Source organism: Syngnathus floridae, chromosome 13, assembly GCF_059516105.1.
Source record: "Syngnathus floridae isolate MCC-2025c chromosome 13, RoL_Sflo_1.0, whole genome shotgun sequence".
In the NCBI taxonomy this organism is placed as follows: domain Eukaryota; kingdom Metazoa; phylum Chordata; class Actinopteri; order Syngnathiformes; family Syngnathidae; genus Syngnathus; species Syngnathus floridae.
In genome coordinates, this window is record NC_142425.1 from 5,638,482 (window position 1) to 5,660,997 (window position 22,516).

At 38.6% G+C, this 22,516-nt stretch overlaps 1 protein-coding gene across 6 annotated transcripts in view; it reads left to right on the top strand.

Annotated features, from left to right (window-relative positions):
- The window catches only part of ptprsa (protein tyrosine phosphatase receptor type Sa), a 166,627-nt gene that overhangs the window by 64,017 nt on the left and 80,094 nt on the right, over nucleotides 1-22,516 (top strand). For all 6 annotated transcript variants that reach the window (XM_088393314.1, XM_088393319.1, XM_088393316.1 and 3 more), the window contains 3 exons: nucleotides 10,605-10,834; nucleotides 17,603-17,748; nucleotides 19,264-19,405. In XM_088393314.1, the coding sequence (XP_088249440.1) occupies nucleotides 10,738-10,834; nucleotides 17,603-17,748; nucleotides 19,264-19,405 (385 nt within the window). In that variant the 5' untranslated portion in view covers nucleotides 10,605-10,737. The remainder of the gene's footprint in view (nucleotides 1-10,604; nucleotides 10,835-17,602; nucleotides 17,749-19,263; nucleotides 19,406-22,516) is intronic.

Below are 22,516 nucleotides of genomic sequence, written 5' to 3' on the forward strand. Positions count from 1 at the left end.
GCAACGCAACCGCCATGTTGTTTTGTTGCTTCTCATTCCTCTAGTCGCAGAGAAGCCGATGGGGGGTGAAGAATGAAAGAGCAAACAACTACAAAACAGAAAAAAGAAAAAAATAAGTCAGACGAGTCATTGAAAAAGGGGGGTGCAGATGGAAAAAAGACGCAACAGCGGGGGAACTTTGGGGAAAAACTAAACAAAAACAAGTCATCGCCAGAGGAATTAAGTGAGGGCATACAGAGTAGCAGGAGTGAATGACAAAATGAAAAGAAAAATAAGAAAACAGCCTGTAGTGTGTTTACTGGTTCACCGGATCAAACAAAACATGTTTGTCGAAAACAAAATCAAGAACGTTTCTGAGTGCTGATGAAGCTTTGAATCAAATATAATTAAAGCCACCGTATGAGTTTGACTTAAGGATTGCTGCTGTTGACATCCAACAAAGCGGAAGTGTTTCGAGCACAATCCCAGGGGTGCCACAATAGATCTACCAGTCTGCATTTCGTGTTGCACTCGAATAAGTCAGTATAGCAAATAATAGTTCATGTGAATGGTCTGAAAACATTAAATTGATCATATCATTAGTCAGGTGCGAACCCCCTATATCCAAATCTCGTCCATATTTATTCCTCAAATTGTTCCGATTGGTCAGTTCGGTTATTTTTACACGTCTTATCAAACTAAACAGAATAAAATGGCTTTTTGTCTTTGATTATGCAATGCTAATGGCTCGGTAAATATGCCGGGGGTTTCCTCATTTTCCTGAAAAAAAAAGATTTGATGATTTGAGGATTCCGCCTTTAAATTACGCCAACGTCAAATGTTTCCTAGTATACAGAACTCGTATTTCTGTGTTACAACCAATGATAATGGCCTCATGCTCACAAAGATATAAACTTACACACACACACACACACACACACACACACACACACACACACACACACACACACACGTACCTCGTTCGATATTACATTTTTTTTGTTTTTTGGGTTCACTACGAGTTGCTGCACAAATACCCAGGTGGCTCAGGGAGCCTCACGGGACCTTGTTAGTGTTAAACTCACACTTGCCATAGAGCCTTAATGCAAGCTTGATATCTGGGCCACGAGGTATTCAACAAATGAAGCGATCAGGTGAATAAAGTCATTCAGTTGTATGATTTTGACCTATTATTCATAGGCGAGGTTAAACGTATAATAGAATCCCTTTTTTTTTTTCATGATAGGATTGGAAACATTCTTGAGGCTGAAATAATGTTACCATAACCACATAAATGATAATAATAAAATAATATCCATATCTTTATAATAACATTTAACATAAACTTTTTTTTGCAGATCTATTTAAAAACAAATCCCTTTTGGACTAATAAACAGAAGCTATGGTTTAATGAATCTGCTGCAGAGAGCGATGGTTTAATGAATCTGCTGCTAGTATGTCTCTCCTTAGATTAGAAACTATTTGTTCTCGCCCCACTAACTGTAAATATCATATGTGGGTATGCACATGCAATCACTTGTGATATTGAAAGGCATGCTTTTGCACATGCAGGACACATTAACACAGGAAAGTCACATTCCTACACACTGAGTATCTGGAGAGGAGAGAGAGAGGAGGTGGGCCAGGCAGATGGAACAGCCTGCTTCTTGCTGAGCAGGCTTGATGACAGCTGAACAGCTTGAGGTGTGCCGGAGCGGTGGGCCATAAACACACACAACATACTCACGCAATCATATATAATAAACACACGTCAACAGATTAGTTTGGGCACATTTCTTTGTGGACAGCTGTCTTAACCCATCCTGAATCCACTTTTCATGTCCCAGGGGCCCACCTGAGGTGTGTGAAGACAAAACTTTCCACATATATTTGTGCGTACTATGACAATAAGGTCTGTGTCGCCCATTCTTGAGTCCATCACTTGTCATGCTCTATCAATATCAATAAACCACCTTCACTCACAGCACATTCCATCAGGCCTTCATTCAAGCTTTGTTTGTGCGTAATCAGGCACTGAGCTGTCACCGCCACTGATGGCTTATTGGCTTGCTGTCGTTCAAGCCATTATTTAAAACCATTTCCTGATAGCCACCTGCCTTCGCGCTCCCTCTCTCAATTTCCATCGCATGTCCCCGCTTCCCCTTCACTCGCTACAAATCATGACTCCCCAGTCAGCCTGCTCCCTTAGCTGTGATTAAAGCCTTTGGAAAGCAGCCTGCATGCATTTCAAGGCCTTCGGGCTTTTGGAACAAAAAAGGCATTTTTTTTTTCAGCTCGATAAATAATGACAGTGATCCAAAAATGCAAATATGCATCGTGATCAGGCAAATAATATGTACAGAAGTCCTTTTGTGAAAAAAAGATGCAAAGAAGGATGAAAAAGTAAAGAAAATGGGTTGGTAGGTTGAATGAAAGCCAACATAGGTGCCAAAAAAAGCTGAGTGGTGCGGTTTGGGTGTCACCTTTATATATGCTCCGGCATGTCTGTTCACTTAAGAACTGGTCTGCATTTGTTGATTGCCCTGCCGTTGAGTAGATGATTTTCCTTGAATTGATTGTTCTTTAGAGGCTAATTGTCACTTAAGCTTTCATATTCTTCAGAGTGAAATGGCATTACGCCTCTAAAGCAGCCGCACCCACCTGCTCGTTTATTCTCACCACATTCAATCACACGCTGCTTTAAAAGATCTGCCAAAGAACGAAGCAATGTCTTAACCTATCTTTAAATCGCAGACAAATGATGCTTGCTGGAGACAAAAGCCTGCTGAAAGTGATGCGCTCCCCTGTGTTCCTTTGTGCCTGCTTATCCCCAGTAATTTGGGTTGAGCTTTTAATTAGAACCAATTCACAGGATGACAGGTGGTTATTTCCGAATCCGTGGGTCGTTTTATAAGTCACATGAATTTAAGATTAATGTATATTCCTAGAAATCGCACACACCCACAGAAGCCATGATATTGATACTGATATGAACTGTTTTAAACCTGGATCATCTAATAAAGTACTTTAGCTGCATCGCATCACATGAATAATATTGTTTATAATTGTGCACCTTTTAACTTTTCAAACATGTTACAATGATTATTTCAGGACAGCAAACGGTAGGCTGGACAAAATGGCTCCTCACGCAAAATTCTTCTACAAATCTGCATTGTATCAATCTTATGGCTTATTTCTTGAACAGGATGGTCATTTTGAATGGAAATTATAGTTCCAAAGGTCACTGCCTGTTGCACACTGACCAAAATGACTGCAGGAGTCTGAATTTGCTTCCTGATCTGTTAAGTACACAGACAGCTGTGGCTCTTACTGGCTCCACAGTCTTGTCTGGAGCCAATATAATACATCCATCTGGCAATAATGAGTCCATGACCCCCCATCTCAGACGTTCCTGCGCATCCGCCCCATACTTTTGAAAGCAGCCTATTTTACTAATTTGGTCAATTTGGCTCATCTACTCTGATGGCTTTGAAGGAAACTAAATATAATGTTGTACAAAATATGTAGTGGGGGTGGGGGGATGGGGGGTTCAAGCACACTGTTGCTATGCAGGAGTGAACATTTTTCATAAAGGCAACACAAAAAAGTGATAGCAGACGTTTTTCTCTCCTTACTCCATGCTGAGCGACAGCACGACTTAGCGCCAGTGTGCTAAAAGGGAAATGGCAGACTCATAGTGATTTAGAAAGGAGAAGCTCTTAAACCCCCACCACACTTTTCCATCCATTTAAAACAGCATGGGTACATGCAGGTCGACAAACAATCCTAGACCAGTTTTGCCATAACTGTAAACATATATTTGATTTTTTTGGGGGGCACAGAATAAAATAAACCACAGTACTGCTATACCATACCAAGTAATGGTATAGATATACCATAGAAAATAGTTCTTAATGGCATATGCACAGTATTAAACAAGTTAAGATGGATAATGAGCTAGCGATGTCCTGCTGTGAAGGAATGTGTGGCGGTAAGAGTAAAAAAAAGAGGATTTAAAGACATCCACCAGATGTCTGACCTCTCACCTTTGTCCACAACAGCCCACTCAAAACTCCCCTCAACTCCCATCCCTCTTATATTTATCCTCAAGTCAGTGGTACTCAAAAGAAATGGGCTGTCACTGCATGGGGGTGGTTGTGTGTTTTATACGCTTGCCTAATAAATTCTATATTGCATGAAGGAAAAAAAAACTGTGTTAAAACTTAAAAGAGACATGCTTGCTTGACGTGATTGAAATCCTGCCAAAGAATCCTTGTCATCACTGTGTTTCAAATATATCAATGAAAATATATACATACTTTTCAAACTGACTTAAGTACAGTGCACAACATAAGAGACATATTTTAAAAAACTGCAAAAAAGACTTGATGTTGAATGTTTGATGCAACGATTGACAACAACAATTTTACTGTCTGACTGGACATATATGTTTCATTTAAAAACGGATAATGCTTCAAGGGAAATTCAACTCACCAAGAGCAAAGACCTGTGTATCATTGACCTTCATATAGGGGAAAAAAAATCAAATGTACGCAGTCGGGTAAAAAAAAAAAGAAACTGGATGAGTAAAAAAAATAAATGCAAATGAGCTTTTTTTTATTTGTAAATACCAAACAGCAAAATTGTGGTGGTTAACTGCTGGATTTTCATTGGTCACAGGCAATATTCTGGCATCGAGCGTGTCCAGTCTACTTTTAGAATGTCCAGTTATGGTTGCCGACTTTCCACTGGCCTTTACCATCCATGCGGTTGTCCACAATAGCAGTCTGATGGAAACAAATCAACTCTTTGTTGCTGTGAGTGGGAGGAAAATAAGACCAGCTCACAATAGCTTGCTGTGTTTTTTTCATAACACACATTAATGCCAAGCGAGCTGCATTATTATCTCCCACACCAAGCATTGACTAAATGCTCAACAGGTCACTTGATGAAGCATTTCACTTAGATGTTTGGACAAAGGACAGAGCACTTTTTATGCTGTCACGAGGCGATCTGTTAGAAAACAGTCAGGCGGGATTTTATAGCAGTTATACACGTTTAAAAGCTTTTCAAGAAAGCTGCAGCTAACTAACTTATTTCGGTTGCTCTTACAGTCAAATGTCAATTTTTTATTGTGGTCAGGTTGAAATCAGGATTATTTTACAAGGAAGCTATTGTGTGCAGATGTGACTGTCTAATGTCACTCGACTCCCCGCCCCCCACCTCCAGACTATGGTTCTAATTTGCCTCTATTTATAAGTTTTATTATCTGACTTGTGTTTGTGCCCCTTAGCAGCCTGATGTTTTCTCAGTCTTAGTGATGCTGCTATTGTAGTGTTGACTAAACTGAGAGGCAGAAAGGCCCGAGTATGGGTTAACTTGGCCATCTGTCTTTGCCCTTATGTTGGGTGATTGGCAGGGATGCAGAGGCTCTCCTCACGGCCTTATTAATATGATCATATCTTTATTTTATTTACAACTATAAAACTAGAATTTTGCAATAAGTTGTTTGGAAATTATTCTGAACTCAAGCAGCCTTTTTTTTTAAATACACTACTGTACAATGAGACAGCACTGCAGTTTATCAAACTCTTTGGAGTGGACACTGACGAGATAGTTTTCTATGAGTTAACAGCAGTGACATTTTGGTTTTTAGTTCTAGGTGTTACATGATGGAGATTTTTTTCTGCTGTTAAGCACTAAATAGTTTTGCCTATCAGTAAAATGTCAAACTTCATACAACTTCACATTGTGTGAGACTAGTAGTATTTATTTAAAAGTATCTTCAAGTTCTGTGAGTTGTGGGTGCTTTGAGTTGTGGAGATTTTCATGGTCACTACTTTATTTGGTCCATAATTGCATTACTGTTCAGATGACCACAGATGCCTATTAATAGAAAATGTCTAATCTAGGGCACCATAGTTAGGTCTCATAGCAAATATCTATGTGTTTTACCACATTGAAAAACATATTTAGCAATGCCCTTTCACTGTTTTGTTATGAATTGATCAAATAGTTTTGTCCATGTGTCTCTTCATAGATTTCTGTCTAGGAATGTAAATGTGTATGTTTGTATGAATAGAGCTTTGGGTTGAGTCTTCCCCTCTTGAGACAGAACTAATCAAAGTTCTCTGAGGACAAGAGTCGGCGTTTAATTGAATTTTGAAAAGAACCATTGCTGAGGCTCCTGCTTGATTAGTATGTTGAATGGAGTGGTAGCTGGCAAAGCAGACAATAATTTGAGTGTTTAGTAGGTAAAAACAACCCCATGGGCTCGTACTGTTGAAATCTATGACGGAAGAAAAGGGTGAAATCCAGTACAACTTTTTTTAAAGGATTTCTAAGGCTAAGTGAAAAAAAACCTTTGCCCTTTAAATTTGAATTTTTTGTGGGGTGTCATTCGGGATAAAATGAATCACAGATTAAAACATCAAGCTTTATCTTTTTTTAGTCAGCTGGCCAAAGACGTACTTGTCAAGGTGTTCTGTATAGCCCTTTATTGTTGATTGTTTTCTTATTTTGTGAGTCATTTCTCGTAAGGAAATCTCTGCCAGAGAACATTTTCTTCACAGCCAGGTTTTTTTGTTCCTCTTCCCCCTCAGTCACTCCAAATAATCTCATTCTCCTTCACCCGCATCCATTTCCAGAGTGAATATGAGCCATGCTTTCCCAGCTGTCCTAGCTGCCCTTCAAACATGTCTTTCCCTCTCCTGTGGCAATTTTTAAAGGGTGCTCAACAAGCCTTGGGCCAGTTGGTGATGCTTGTCTGAGTCTTTTGGCAGAAAGCCAGAAGATGATGTCACACCTGCAGCTTCTGCAAACGGGTGGGGGCGTGTCACGCGCACACACATCCAATCCAATCAACTGCATCTTTATTGTCAAGGACTATCTCACACCTGTCTCTTTCTTTTTCAACTGCCAGATGCTTTAATTCATTACCTTCCCTCTATATATTACCTACCTCCCTTCAACCGACTCGCATTTGCTCTGTTTGACTGTCATCACGGACAATGATACCACTGTCCTTTGACCCGAGTGATGGTTGGCCACGGCTGGAAACGAGGAGAGTCAGAAAGCAAACGGCATCCTTGTGCGTGTGTGTGTGTTCATCTTCTCTTGGAGCAAGGTGTCACTCCTTTAGTGGTAAACAAAATGGCCGGGCAATAAAGTCTGCATTTAAGAGGTCATGCCTCCCAGACCTGCCCGCATGACCCTGACGGCTGCTGATCTCAACATCCTTCAAGAGAGATTTTGATGTCAAGCCTCCCAAGCCTGTGTGTTAATTGCAAACCAGGATTCTAATTGTTTGAGTATTTTTTGTTAATACACAAACAAAAACAGGATTTTAAAGACAGTTTGAAAAACTTAATCCTAGAAATTCTTTTAAAAACAACTATCCAATACAGGTATTGTGTAACTGTCCGCAGATTTGGAAGTACAATAAATGCAGTGCATAATACCCACTGTTGTTTCAACAAAATGGTTTAGAATATTTTCCTTTCTATCTTATTTACCCAAGTGTCCCTTCAGAGCAACATGAATTATCCCAAAGAGTCCTGCGGGAATAACAAATGGTCAACACAACATATACTGTACACAATATTTGCTGGGGTGGTGAATTTGGAAACTGTGAAGGGCAGAGGCTTGTGGGAAAGGAAACCCCATGAGAGGTTTCCAAGGCTGGGAATTTTGCATTCTCGTAATAAGGTCACGGTGTTGTAGTTTTCCTTGCTCATGCAAACCTTAAAGTCAAAATGCATGCTCATTTGATGCCATAACTAATAATACATGCATTATTTTATTTTTTTCCAGTTTTCTTTTTTGCTCGTGTTCCGGTACGCCATTGCTATTTTATTTTGCTTGTTTCGACAGTTTAAAAAAAAGTTTAAAAACAACTAGCCCACAACGGCTGAATTGTCCATTTAACATTTCCCAAAGCTTAAAACTAAATCATATTTTAATCTTTGCTTTTATAGAATATTTTTGACATACCACTTCACCTGCGAATGTGGAGCAACTTGCCCTTGATGTAAGTTACACTTAAAATGTAAATGCTTCAGGCATCCTTCAGCAACGGGTGTTTTTGTTGCGCAAGCTATTCTCCCCTCCTGTGGGGCTTCCCTATGCATAGCAGCTAATGACAGGTGTGCCCCATCTCAAGTTACTCTGATCCAGATTTTGCAGGATATACTAGATGGAAACGGAAGAATAATGCTGGGAGGTATGCAGGACCATTTACATAATAGTCCTGCAGTTCCATGCAAATTCATGTGATTCCCGGCTGCACATCTGCAATGCAAGCATAGTTTAGTATGCATGAGTTTGAAGGTGGAGGAAGCACAAGGAGGAAATGAGGGAGTAGAAAAAAAGAACATGGGGGATTGGAAAGATGGCTGTTTTGATCAGGAAGATATATTTAGAATCCGTATATGGTGAACCCCCGCATCCTTGCGGTTTGGCCCTGCGGATTCACATATTGACAACACTTCACCCCCTAATATTTTTAAATATATGATATATTATATATAACATATATTCCCCATTTTTTGTGGAAAACGCATATTCCAAGAGGCCTCCCACATGGAGCCCCGGAAAAGTGTTCCCAAGTTTCCACTGCCCTGCCCTATTATTGCATCTCTCACTCTCAGTCAATCAAACACATTAGTATCAATATGGAAATGAAAAGCATCTTAATGTATTGCTAGACTGACAAAATGAGCATGCCCCGTAACTGGTGACTACCATCACTCAGTGAAAATTATGCCATCGTTCTTGCTGTAATTGCTGTACACTGGCAGATGTTTAATGATCCGTTTTTGGGGTAGGGAAATGGGCAGGTTGTAGGACCCGCCTTTTAATGGTATCAGGGGTGGTGCTAAATGTCTTAGTTTGCATAGCTGTCATTTTACCAAGATATTTGAGAGATTTGTACGCCTTCTGTTTGTGGAAACGAAAGATTCCTCAAGCCATGGTTAGATGAGTTTGTTGCGTATCAATGTACGACCGTTGTCCTGTCCTTAACCCCATCAAAAATCTTTGGAATAAGCTCCAACACAAATTGTCAGCCAGTTCCTCTCTTGGGTTTAACGTTAGTGACCTCTTACTACTTTGTCCCCAACTCGCATTTGAAAATATTATCACCTGAAAAACTAAACCAATAATAAAAGAAGTAGTCTGCTTGGTTAGATAAGAAAAATTAGGTACCTGTTTGATAATCCACAAACTCATCCAACACATTGGTAGCAAGAAAATAAATACATATTTCACAGCGCTTCTCTTAATTGTAAGAGGGACTTCTAGCTGTTTCTGGTACAACCTCACCCAGTAGGTACAATTTAACATTGCAATTGCAGATAAAAATTACACCCAGCTTGTGATTTTAATGATGTCAGGGTTTTTTGAGTAAAGATCAAATTAAATCAGAATAATTCACGAAACGCTTTTTTGAACACAGGTCGTGAGATGATTCAGAATTTTCAGCAATGATAACGCCAGTCTCGACATTAGTAAAATTGCCTTATTCTGCCTATGCTTAAATTCTACCTTATCTCTTCAGTCTTTGTTTTACGTTGAGCACTGAACTGCAGTGAAGAGAGTCATGCGGAGCCACCTTTAAACTGAATCCCACATATAGCCTTAGGTTATGTTTGGCTTGCACGTTCAACCACAATAGGTGTCGTAATTGTGTTGTGAAGTTTGTATACCTAGCTAGGGTGCAGATAAAAAAAGGCATGCCCTAAGGAGAGAACCATAAATCATAACCCTGGACATCCGCTACACGAATGGAATAATCTCCCACTGGCATGGCAAGGTTTCCTGTACCTCAAACATTGTTTACTGTGAGAACAAAAAGCACATCACTCTCTCAGTCACCGAGACAATTGCTCTTGCCATCCGTCTGTATTCCCTTTAGTTGTTACCAATGACTTCCTTTAACCAACAGGCAAAGAAATAGAATACGATACACGATATGTTGGTCGCGTGTTGGGCTATTCTGTTGAAAGCTAAGATGGGTTTGTCAAAGACGCCCACTCTTTTCTGGCAGTGTGCCCTCTTCCACTGCATTCCTCATGCATTTTTAAAAAAAGTTAAATGGCAGAAGGTAGAAATTTTTTGTTTTTCAATGGGATATGCGGTTTTTGCGCAGTAGTAGTATTTCTCAGGCTGATAGAAATACAAATAAAAACTACAGACTATTTTAAATTACAATGGTGTATTCTATAAACCTTTATTTTGTAGATCATATTCCTGCGCTATCAAGAAAATAATCAAGGTCAAAGCTGTAAGACAACTATTGAAAGCAAAGTTTGGAGACAGACATCCTCAGTATACAACATATTCTGGATAATGTAATGTAGGCTAATGCTATTACACGGCAGGCTCTCTAATCTTCATTGTTGATCTAATGGGAACTGCAAAACTCATACATTTATACTGAAACATTTGTCTGCCAATTTAAAGATAGATGGAACTCAGCTCAAGGAACCAAACTGAACATGGATTTTTTTTTTCTGCTGAGAGGAGACTGAAGAGACAAACTGTTTTGAACTGGGGGAAAAGAAATCTGAAAGTATATCTCACAAGGCAACTGTTTAAACATTTACTCTGTCTGTTTTTTCTTGTAGAGTGCCAAACCATCCTGCCAGCAAAACTCAATCTTCCCCGTGCCGCTGGGGCCTCGGCTCTCCAGCCAGGTCAGAGATAACCCCCCCCCCCTATCACTGCCCCACCCCACCACACACGCCCACTGGAACCAAGATGGCCACAAGGTGTGCTGCTCATCTCCCGTTTGCACTCCTGCTGCCTGTTACTTCTCTGCTGCTATCACTGCTGCTCACTGGCTCACACGCCTTATGTAAGTACCAGTGGAACTCCACAGTCCTCTCAATGGCAGGTTGACAGTTGTTTAACTCTCACAAAGTATTTAGTTGGCATGGTACCCATCATAGTCATGCCTTAGATTTACTGCGGACCTGCAGAAGTGTAATTGTTGATTTACAAAAATCCATGAATGATTTGAAAATCCAATCTTGTCATATCGCTATATTACAATTGATCATTTAGGCCTATCAAATCAAATGATTTAACTCAACTTCATCTAACTTTACAGATATTTTATAGACTCGGATTTTATGGAGTCTGTCTATCAATCATACTAGAACAAAAATAAACCATTATGGTTGACATCAATATGAAGAGTTAAATCTACCATTTTATTATTGGAGGGATATTAGTTGCGTTTTATTCCAACCTGTCAACTCCTGCTTCAGATTTATTCGGCATAATTTCTCCATTAAGATGGGTTTAGATCAGCATTAAGAAGGGAAACAACAAGGAAGATCTTCAAACAGAACAGAACATGAGTGTTGACAAGGTTGGGGGAATGTTCATCAATTGTAAATCCTTTGCTTGTGTGTGTTTATTTCTTTGCATATTAATTTATATGTGTGGGATTCACTGTACATTAAACCATTTGCATAGGATATCAAAATAATGGCACTATATTTATTTGAACAATTTACGTCAAGCTAAAGAAGATTTTTGTGATGAGATCATAACTTCATTATGAGTGTCTAAAAAAATTAAAGTTCATGCCGTGAACATTAGTAATTACAATTTTGAAATTGTATGTGCACCAACACACTGTTTTCAATAGCAACTTAATTTTTCTGGCATCTTGTAGATGCAAAAACGGTACATTTTGTAAAGTGCATTAACATTGATAACAGAACACACTACAGCAGCTAGACAAATTAACGTGAAATAACATTAATAACACAACACTGTACAGCTGAACACATTAAAGTGCATGAAAATTTACAATATTTTTTGTTAACAAGAACAGCGTACTGCTTTTTAATGTTTAAAGCTCAGTAGCAACCTACAATATACCTGTGTAGCTTCACTCCTCTGGACATATGGGGCAGTATAACACAAGCAATCATCAATAGATGCAGTATTCATTGTATACTCAAACCGGTTTAAATGTGATTAAAAATCATGATTAAAGCAATATTGTTTTGCTGTAATATAAATTTAATCAAATCTACAAAATATGGGTACATCCTTCACGGGTAGCTAAACTCAAATGAGGAGGAATCAATTGTCATCATGTTGCAATACTGCTATAATGTCTTGCTTCGATTGCATGGAGGTTTAGAGTCTGGTCACGTGATTGTGCAGTGTTTTCGCTCAGCTGGTGGACAACATCTCAAATTGCACACAAACAGGTGACAAGCAAATGTCTTTTCTTCCTCTTGTATTTTCTAAGGGTGAACTATCTATGCATTTTTAGTCAAATTTAAAGCAAATGTTCCTCACCTTTAAACGTTTTTGCTTTCCCCAACACATCTCTCTTATATCATCACTATCATCTCTGCATTCTTGCCTGTCCTGGATCTGTTTACTGCTTTTTCCATCATTCTTAAACTATTCACGTTTCTTCGTAGTCCTTAACATTACTGTCATGAATGCGTTTGCTTGAACGCCACCCCTAAACATTTCTTTTTGGAAACAACCCACTAAAAGCATGTCAATCCTCCCTGGTGTTGTCTCCCTCTGACCTCCCTTCCTTGCAATTCATGTCCATAAATCACAATAAAATGGAGACCTTTTAATCAAAAGAAAAAGAACGATGGGGTAGTAAATCCAAACAGCAAAACCTTCAATCATATGTTGGTGCATTAATATATTTCATTTCTGCAGGTGCCGTTAGAATACTTAGGGGACTTGGACATATTTATTGTCACAGACATGCGGTACTACACGACATTGTTATGCATTTATTCAGCAAGAAGTAATGAGGAGGATGAGATATCCATGTATGTGTATACACATACGTATACATACATATTCCTATCTACGTATGTACGTATGGATAAATATGTACGTACACAGACGCACTATGGAGAGGTTATTGTCTAGATGGGGAATCTACCATTTTCCTTTTTTGCTATGAACTTTCTTGAATTCTTTACTCTTTCCTTCATCAAAGTGCCGCTGCAACCAGGAACTTGTTTTGTCCTCAGAGTGGCTTGTTGAGCGTTCACATTCAATAAATGTATTGCAGTTTTGTGCTGAAGCTCATTCAATACGAAAATGCTCAACAGTTGTGCATCAAATGCTTTGTGTAGAGCTTGATTCAGGAAAACGAGCAGTCAAGTTAAATGATTTTCAAATAAAAACCGAATAGATATAAAAAAAAAAAAGTAATCCAAATTCAGGTGATATCAATTGTAAACCGAATCGTTCAAAAACTAAAACCAGTTGTGCCATGAAAGACTCTACTCTGATTGGTTTTGAGTAAAAACGAAAAAAGTGCATTCCTGGCCCTGTTTTGATCGCTTTAGTTATCAGTTTCTTGTCTTTGTTTGCTGCCAATCATTCTTCCTTTCACACATTATCTTTTTCACCTAATTTATAATACTGACTGTCAAACTCAATTGACATGCGCCCAGCTGTTGTGTGATTGGCCCAAATAATTCGTTATAATCTACATTTTTTTCACTCTGAAATGGGAAGAAAACAGGTTCATCTTTTATTTAGTGCCAGGAAAGAAGCCATGCACTAAGAAGTCTCTTGGCACTCTTTGCATTCTTGGAAGATGGCAACAGTTTGGAAACCTTTTCTTTGGCCCCAGTTAAATAATTTAGAATATTTAAAGAACAAACAAGCACTCAGTATTGCAGCTCAACACCAAAAACTTAGACTGCACAGCAAATAGGGTCATGAAAAGAAAACATTTTGATAGTAATGTAAAATTTAAAATATACAATGGATGCTGGTTGACCTCCAAATTGGCCAGATTTTTATATATTTTCTTCATCAACAAAGACGTTAAACATTGTTATTAGTAGATCTTAAATTCATGTTTACAAAGCACTGCATCGTAATCGCGATGAAGCCAATGGCGACATTGCAGTCGTTCAGTGTGAGTCCACTTGATGTGGCCTTCACGATCTTCATTTGTGTTGTGGCTCATTATTTTTCATTATTTTTTGCTGTTATTGGAAAGTTGCCACCAAAAAGCAAATCAATAGCATCGTGAGAGTGAGATTTCAGATTAGATTTCTTAAATGACTGAAAATGTCACAAACTATTCTTACAATATCAAAACAAAATCAACAATCTGATTAATTAGATGTATGGTAATTAATTCGTAATGATGCAATACTAACATCCTTCAAACTAAAAAAAAATATCAAATAAACTCCTACATCAAAATGCAAATCACTTTTCTCGCACTGCCATCTCCTCCTACCACACCAAACAGAACCAGTATTCAGATGAGCCAAGACATCATAACAGTGCACCCGCAGCCAAACAGCCATCACAGGCAAACAAAGAGCAAATAAGAAGAGTGTGCAATCAGAGCGACATATTAAAACATAAGAGATTTTATTTAAGAGAGATGTGTTTATTAATGTCCCCACACTTCCTTATCATTTTATAAATTACAAACTAAATTCATACGACTCAATTTCATATTATGAACTGGAAATGTTCATACTTCCGTCAAGTTGTCTGGTTAAACGATTTGTGTTTTACTTTTTGCAGCCCCGCTCTTCCTCTAACCAAAGCGGCAATTAGTTAATCTCTACCAAACTAGTTTTATTACCAGTATGCAAAAGAATACTTAATGGTGTATCAACAGGCTCATCCCCCACACTCCCTGCTTTTTTTTACCCACGGCAGTTTCAATGGGACCAATTTGTGCATATAACAAGTATGCAACTCTTTGTAGAAATGCTGCCACTTACTCTCCACATCTTACTACCAATACTTCTTTCAGAAAAGATTTCTACATCCTGCCAGAACAGTCCCAGAAGTTTGTTCGCAGCGCAGTTGACATTGATGATACACTTTATGATGCAATGACCAAAGGATTTTTAAAGTACAAACCAAATCCATGCAATTACATATAGCGCTTTTTTGACATTTTTCTTTATGATGTAATACCTGATTAAATGTGATTAAATTTATGATCGAAATGCTCTGTTTGCTGGGAAGAGCAGAGAAGAAAAGAAGCTCCATCTAAAACAAGCTGTAAACTTTGTACCACCATTTCTTAACTTAAAAGAAATCCAGACAGTAAAAGAAATCCAGATAGTTCAAGTTGCTTGGTCTTTGTTGGTTGAATGTGAGTGATTGTGTGTGAAACCCTACTGACAAGACAAGCAATGGTTTAAAGTAAAGGCCTGGTTGCTATGGTGATGGTGCATACCCAGGGAGCCTGTGTGAATTGGCTTTGTCGATGTTTTTGTCTGTGCATGTGTGTTTGCGAACTGCATGTAGTGGCGGGTGGTGCAATTCAGACGTGGGCCTTCATTGTCGACCTAACGCAATATATTTATAAATAGTTATTTGTCAAGTCAAATGAACAATTATAGCATTAGTTATATAAGTTGAGCTCTTATGTATTGAATGGCCAATGACATTTGCAACAAAATGTTACTGCCATCATTTCTACTCAAATTACCACCCAATGGATAAAGTGCTTGTTACATCAAAAAGCAACCTGTTTTTTTTCAAACAGTGGATTTTAAAACAGATCTTTTTGCTTCCTGAAGATTCCAATTACTCTCCTTTCTGCAAATCACAGAAGGGCTTTGCTTCATTTTGTCATCCATTTGGCTAATTCAGTGGGTAATGGCGACCATTTATGACCAAAGAAGCTTTTGCCCATCTATTACTGCATTAGTCAATAAAGACACCCCCGGTTCTCTTGCCACACTATCCTATCAAATAACAGTAAAGTAGTGAAAATTGAGCTTTCTCATATTTATCTGAGGCCCTTCCACTCTTCGCTATTTTACAATCACATTGCCAGCCTATTTTGTCTTATCGGGTCCAACAGAGGTAGCAGCCAGTAGCAGGTGGTAGCTGTATTAACGAAACAAGCGTCTGTGCGCTCAGTGGGAGTTTTGCAAGCCAGCAGCGTTTGCGTTGATGTGTTCTATTATCAGAAACTTGAAATGTTATAGGAGTCCCCGTGACTAGCCGTTTTGGCTCAGGCTGACTCCCCCTGCCAAGCAGATAAACACAAGTTGTGTGGTCTCATCCTATCAATTTTTAGAGGAAGACTTTGGTCAGGAAAACAATACATCATGGTACAATTGTCCTTCGGATGTCAGCCATAGTACGATGGTGGAGGGAGTCCTTAAGATATTTCAAGCAACGACATTATATCCTATATATAGGTAGTAAGAGGTCAAGCTGGTGGAGGTTTTGTTCAGCGTTTTTGTTGTATAATAAAATTTACAAAAAGTCTGAATCCCAAAAAAAGCTTCAGAATTCATAATTGGATTTGACAATAACATCCAGCTGTAATTCAAATAACCACATGAATCTTGTACTGGCTGACAACCAACCACTACTGTGATATAAAAATGTTGGGAAAAAATTGAAATGTGTTATCTTTCTGGAAAAACAAACAAACAACTGGATAAAGCATAATAAAAAAAAATCAAGCAACAAAACTATCTGTAAAGCTCTTTGTTAAAAAAAAGTCACCCAGTGCGGACTTGATGTGCTTGTTTGCGCTGCTAAGTCGGCACAAAATCGTGACGGCACAACATCGAAGCACAAGAGGAGGGAGGAGGAGGAAAGTCTGCCTGTTTTGCTCTGACAAAAATGTCCTTGCTGTCGCCTGTTTGGTAAAAACACAGCAGTGCATACAAGAGCAAAACTGAAACTACAATATTGATCTCAACAATCTGATATTGATATTTGACTCGGTATCAATACTCTGGATATTTGGATTGATTTGCCCACCATTAACTTTCAGGACCGATATCACACTACAGTCAATCATACTTAAGTATCTTGCGTTAATGTTTGCATCATATCATATCGGGATTTTATTTATAAGTGCAAGGGGATTAACTTTGCAATTACATATGGTGCTTCCCTATCTTCCTTTACCCAGTAATGAATGCAGGAACTCTCCTTCATGTGTTTAGCGGTGCCTGGAGACTGCCGTCACCCTCCGATCTCTTAATTATTAACTTGACGTTTTGTGCTTGCCGTTTGATCACCACACATCTCTATGATTCAAATGAATCATCTTGCCAAGGACACTCTGTCTTTCTGTCACTATCTCACTATCTCTCTCACACTGTCTCTGTCTCTGTCTGTCTCTGTCTCTCTCTCTCTCAGTTAAATGGCAGAATGGACATACTTTTCCATTCCTGCCTCTTAGAGTAATGATGATTCCATATGAAATTTTCATGCAACTGCATCTTACTCCTCCATACTATTTGGAACAACTCAATTCACAGTTGTACCATATATCATGTTAGGTTCCCTACTTCATCTGTATAAGCATTATGTTTCTTGAGTATTTTTCCTGTCAAACCTTTCAGCTCCAATAGTGTGGGTGAAAGATAGAGAGTAAGCTTCAGTGGACAGGCTACAAGAAGAGGGTTGCTAGCGTGGGTTGTTGTTCAAATTAAAGAGTAACATCCAGAACTGGCCTTATACTACAGAGCTTTGAGATTTTTTTGAAATGTGAAGTGCAGCACAAATGATTACTATTACGATTAATAAATGCATATAAGTTAACTCATATTGACAGATTTGTCTTAATTGTGCTCATGTTTCTTCTTCCTTTCTTTCTCTACAGTACCACCACGGTTTACAAAAGTCCCTGTTGACCAGATAGGTGTCTCCGGGGGTGTAGTGTCCTTTGTCTGCCAAGCGACAGGTGACCCCAAGCCAAGGGTTAGCTGGAATAAGAAAGGCAAAAAGGTCAACTCCCAGCGTATAGAGGTGAGTCAATTGGTAGAGACTTTATGCTTAGAGACTGGATTTGATAACTCAATAACTCAATAAAAAATTCACTTTAAAGGCAAATATCAGCATTTCATGTTTCTTCTCACCACGGGGTCAAATCTCAATCCATATCAGTAATTAGTCCGCACCACTTTGTCTTTCCTTGTAAGAGATTTTCACGTTCACCACAAGATCATCAGCCATTCGTGCCACGCAAGTCCTGGTCTTTTGTCCTCTCTACACTTGAAGGACTGATGTCACGCTTGCAAAATAAACCCCTCGTGCCTTGCAACCTAACCCGCAACCTGATCCAATCTTTCTGGATGGACTCACTAAAACTTTTGATTGATGCTCAGTGTCTTTTAATTGAAAAGTTGCATCATTAACAACTGCAGTGCGCAGAGACTGGTGTACACATTCTGCGGCATCAAGGGAATCACATAGGAGAGAGCTTAAAAAGCAAGAAATAACAACATAATCGGGGGAGACTCCGTTTTTTAGTAGAGGACAAAATGAAAAGTTGTGCTCTCCTGCTTTGCTGCATGTTAAGTGGGAAACAAAGCCAAGGGCATATTGGAGCCTACGAAAACGGACACTTCTCTTACTGCTTTTAGCTTGCAATAAAAGATATATATATATATATATAAAATGTTCAAAAATATTTGAAGGATTTTTGATTTATTTTTTGTAGTTTCTAGCCTCAAGAGAGATGCTTTGATATTGATCGTGATGCTCCGCTCTGCAGTGTTTTTGCCTAATTAGTTGCTCATCCCTGGGATGTGCACCAATGGAGCAGCAGGCTGCTCAAGACACTTATTTAAATCTTAAAGTTTAACTTCAACCAAAAGATCTCCGCAGGAAGCCCCTCTTTGCTTCAATGTTAACCCGCCCTTGGAAAAATAGCCTGGGTTTGCTGTCAGATGGACTTTCTGAATGACCATCTCAACTTGGCAGCCATTACAGCTTGAAAATATTTTAATTAAAAAATGCTGCTTGGATAGTAAGTTAAGAATACGTAGGGATCTAAGAGCTTCCTTATATACAACAGTGGTTCCGAACCACTGGTCTCACAGGCCTTACTACCGTACTGTGAGCAGAGCTGAGCTGGGCTATTAACACAACATGCATTAAAGTTTAGTAATACAAAACATATTCCATTGAGTAATCTTTTTGGTTAACAAATTAATTCAATTTTTTACATTTCAGAAAAGTCCAGCAGTATTTGGGCAGTGTTCACTTTCTGTTTTAAAAAAACATCAACATCCATTGCCACTAACACGAATCATAACGAGGAGCACCATTGACGTCAGTTGGCGCCAACTATGTTTTTTTTTTTATGGTGATGGCTGCAGAAAATCAAAAAAGTCATCTAGGGCATATAAAGATATGACCTCCTTGGCTACTGTTTAATACAGCTCATTCAAACAGGCAGCCTTTCAAATGATAGTGTTTTTTCTTTCAATTCCAAATCACACACTTATCAAACAATGATTCTTGACTTTTGACCAACAGAACATTGAATTCGACGAGGGTGCCGGCGCCGTGCTCCGAATTCAGCCTCTACGTGCACCACGTGACGAGAACATCTATGAATGTGTGGCTGAGAACAGCGAGGGCGAGATCACAGTCAATGCCAAGCTGTCGATCATTCGAGGTGAGTCCTGCAGTATGAAAGAGTGTGAAAACTCCATAATAAATAACAAAATGGACTTCAGTGAGCTCTCGCAGTGTTGTTATGATGATATCTTACCTTGATAGTTTTTATAGTGCGTTTGCCACATATGGAGTGAACGTTTTATTTGTCTACATCACATATTGAAATGTGACCAGACTTCACGATTATTTAAGCATTTCTACTTCAGGTGTTAAGTAGAACTCATAATCTGACTTTCATTTTGCAACTACATTGTACAGTACTGCATTAAATGATTGTAAGATCATCAATATAGTAGAAGAAGCTATTTAAATTACCTGACAGCTGGAAATCTCTTGTCTTGCTAATCAAGCCAATGAAATTGCTAAAATATTATATCGTTCCATGTAAAGCTGGCAGTGTCCAGTTAGTTTTTTCAACAACAAAATGTTTTTGATTTATAATGCAAGAGGAACAACAATAATCAAACATATTTAGTGCCAGAAGGCTGGAACTATCGAATATTTTGGTGAAAATTCTATGGAATAATTGAGTATTCCAATAAAAATAGATATGTTTGCTTGGTAAAAGGACAAATGTGAATACAAAACACATTTCCACTCAATAATTAATGAGCCCTGCCTTAAGACTATTAATCATTGTTCCAGTTCTGAGACAATAATCCACAGTCAATTCATGGAAGAACTGTTTGACCACAAATGCAAGTGTTTGTGAGCAGAAAGATGTTGATAGACACAAAATCTGATTATCAGGTACCAGAAATCTGAGATTTGCTTTACTGGATGCCTCCTATAGGTGTTAGTATCTTTTTATGTTTTACCATATGTTCTAAGAGGAAGACATCACATGGCCACACACTATTTTCTTCTCTACCCCCCCCCCCCCCCCACACACACACACACACACACATGCACGCACACACACACACACACACACCACGTCCTATCTGTTCTCTCCTGCTGCCATCTGCCATGGACTGGATGAAGCGGAGCTATAGTTGGCTCACAATGTACATGGTAGAACCCTGCTGGCTGTCGGAGGCTTGCCCAGCACGCTCAAAAAAATAGATTTTTTTTAATTGGATACTGTTCTGAGTAGCTAGAATGGTGCAAATACTTTCGGGTTACTGTCTTTGAAAGGGCATGGATCTTCATAGTTTTGATAGTCTGTGTATTTTATGTCATACATAAGTCATGTAAAGGTCACAACCAGGGATAGTATTTTAAATGTCCTGGACAACCATAGCAACAATATCTTGCTATAAATATTCAAACGCGTCTACTCATGTGTTTTTGTATGTACTGTTTCTGTGGAAGTAAGCATGGGGTAAATGTAGGGCAATCCACAGGAGCATGAGAAAAACGTGGAGCGAGTGAAATCATCTTGACAAAGTTTCTTCCAGATTTCAGAGGACAGGATCCATCCTGCTCAGGCAAGAGTTAGCACAGAAGGAAAGAATCTTGTTGAGCGTGTGCTTGTTTCCTTTATTTTCCATCTGGAAAGGGATCTACTGTCCATCTCAGTATGGGACTTACAAACAGCTCATTTTACCACAGCCCGTTTCACTTGTCAGTTCATTTGTCTAAATTATTTTATTTTGGTTTAGCATTTAAAAAAAAAAAAAATCACAACTCATCAATATAAAACAATTATGTAGGAAATTCCAAGGATTGCAGTATATATTTTAGACATTATTTTCAAGTAGTGTTATACATAAAAACATTGGAAAAAAAACATCAGTTGTGAAAGATGGATAACTTAAAATACATTATTAAGAAAGCTGTTGAAATGATGAATGAAATGGGGCGTCTTAGGAAGCGATGCTGAAGAAAGCGGTAAAGACATTTTGGCAGCAATGAGACAAAGGCGAAAAGATGTGGAAGTGGAGCAAATCAGATGAGCAATATAGAGGAAAATAAAATGAGGACTTGGATGGAGATGAAGGAGGACAAAAGAGGCATTGTGGAATAGGTGAGTAGGGGAAAAATAATATTGGCTCTTGGAACAGGAGCAAAGCGGATGGGCAAGCCACATGGGACACATCGACATTAAAGGGAGCGACCGTATTCTGGGATGTCAAGATGGCTGGTTTGGCTGGGTATTTGTAGGCACTGGACTGTGCACATAAATATAAAGTTTGTATGGTCATAGCATGGTAAAAAGTGTGGTACACAACCTTGCCTTAGTTGGTTTAGCAGGAGACATTGAGTGAATACAAAATCTGAGTGTAATATTCTGTCAGACACTCCAGTTATTCATAAAAACATGTTTCAGTGCTTTAAGAGTTTTGACAGATCTTAACTGTAATACTGTATATAATTTTGAAATTATATAAGTATAGCATCCATACAGTATGTATACACATTCTTGACAAATCAAAGTTGTTGTTTTTTTATATCTATACATACACTGCATACTCTAAAGCATAGGTGTCAAACTCAAGGCCCGGGGGCCAGTTGCGGCCCGCCACATCATTTTACGTGGCCTGCGAGACAAATTTTGCAACGACTTTGTATCATTACTAAAATTACAAATTGTCTTCACTTTTAAAAAAAAATAGACATTGCTTGCTGTTTTTATTATCATTTGTCTTTTTAAAATATTTGAACAATTTTTATTACTCTCTGATTTCAAAACTAATTATTCATCCGTTTCTTTGTAGCCTAGAAGACATTGACAATCATAATGGCCCTCTGATGGAAACTATGACTACGATGCGGCCCGCGAGAAAAATGAGTTTGACACCCCTGCTCTAAAGAGACTAGTGGCACTTGAGTTTCAATGACCCATTTTTCTATTCAGCAAGGGCAAGTTTGACTATCTTTGACTGAGAGGCTGTCTTGGCTATCCCAAAATATTCCGACCCCTTTTTTCTGTCCCCCAATACCATACCGATATCACACCGTTTGAGAGCTTTTTTTCTTGAAATTCTAAAGAACAGCATAGCCTATGTAAAATCATTTTTTATCATTAATTCATCACTTGTAAAGTATTTGAAGTAACATATTAAACACGTCGTTTATTTTAAGATTTGTTGTCTCCCCCCCACATGTACGCATGTTAGGAGTATAGGAAAGTTTTCTACTTGAGAGCTCCCGCTGTTTGGAGGAA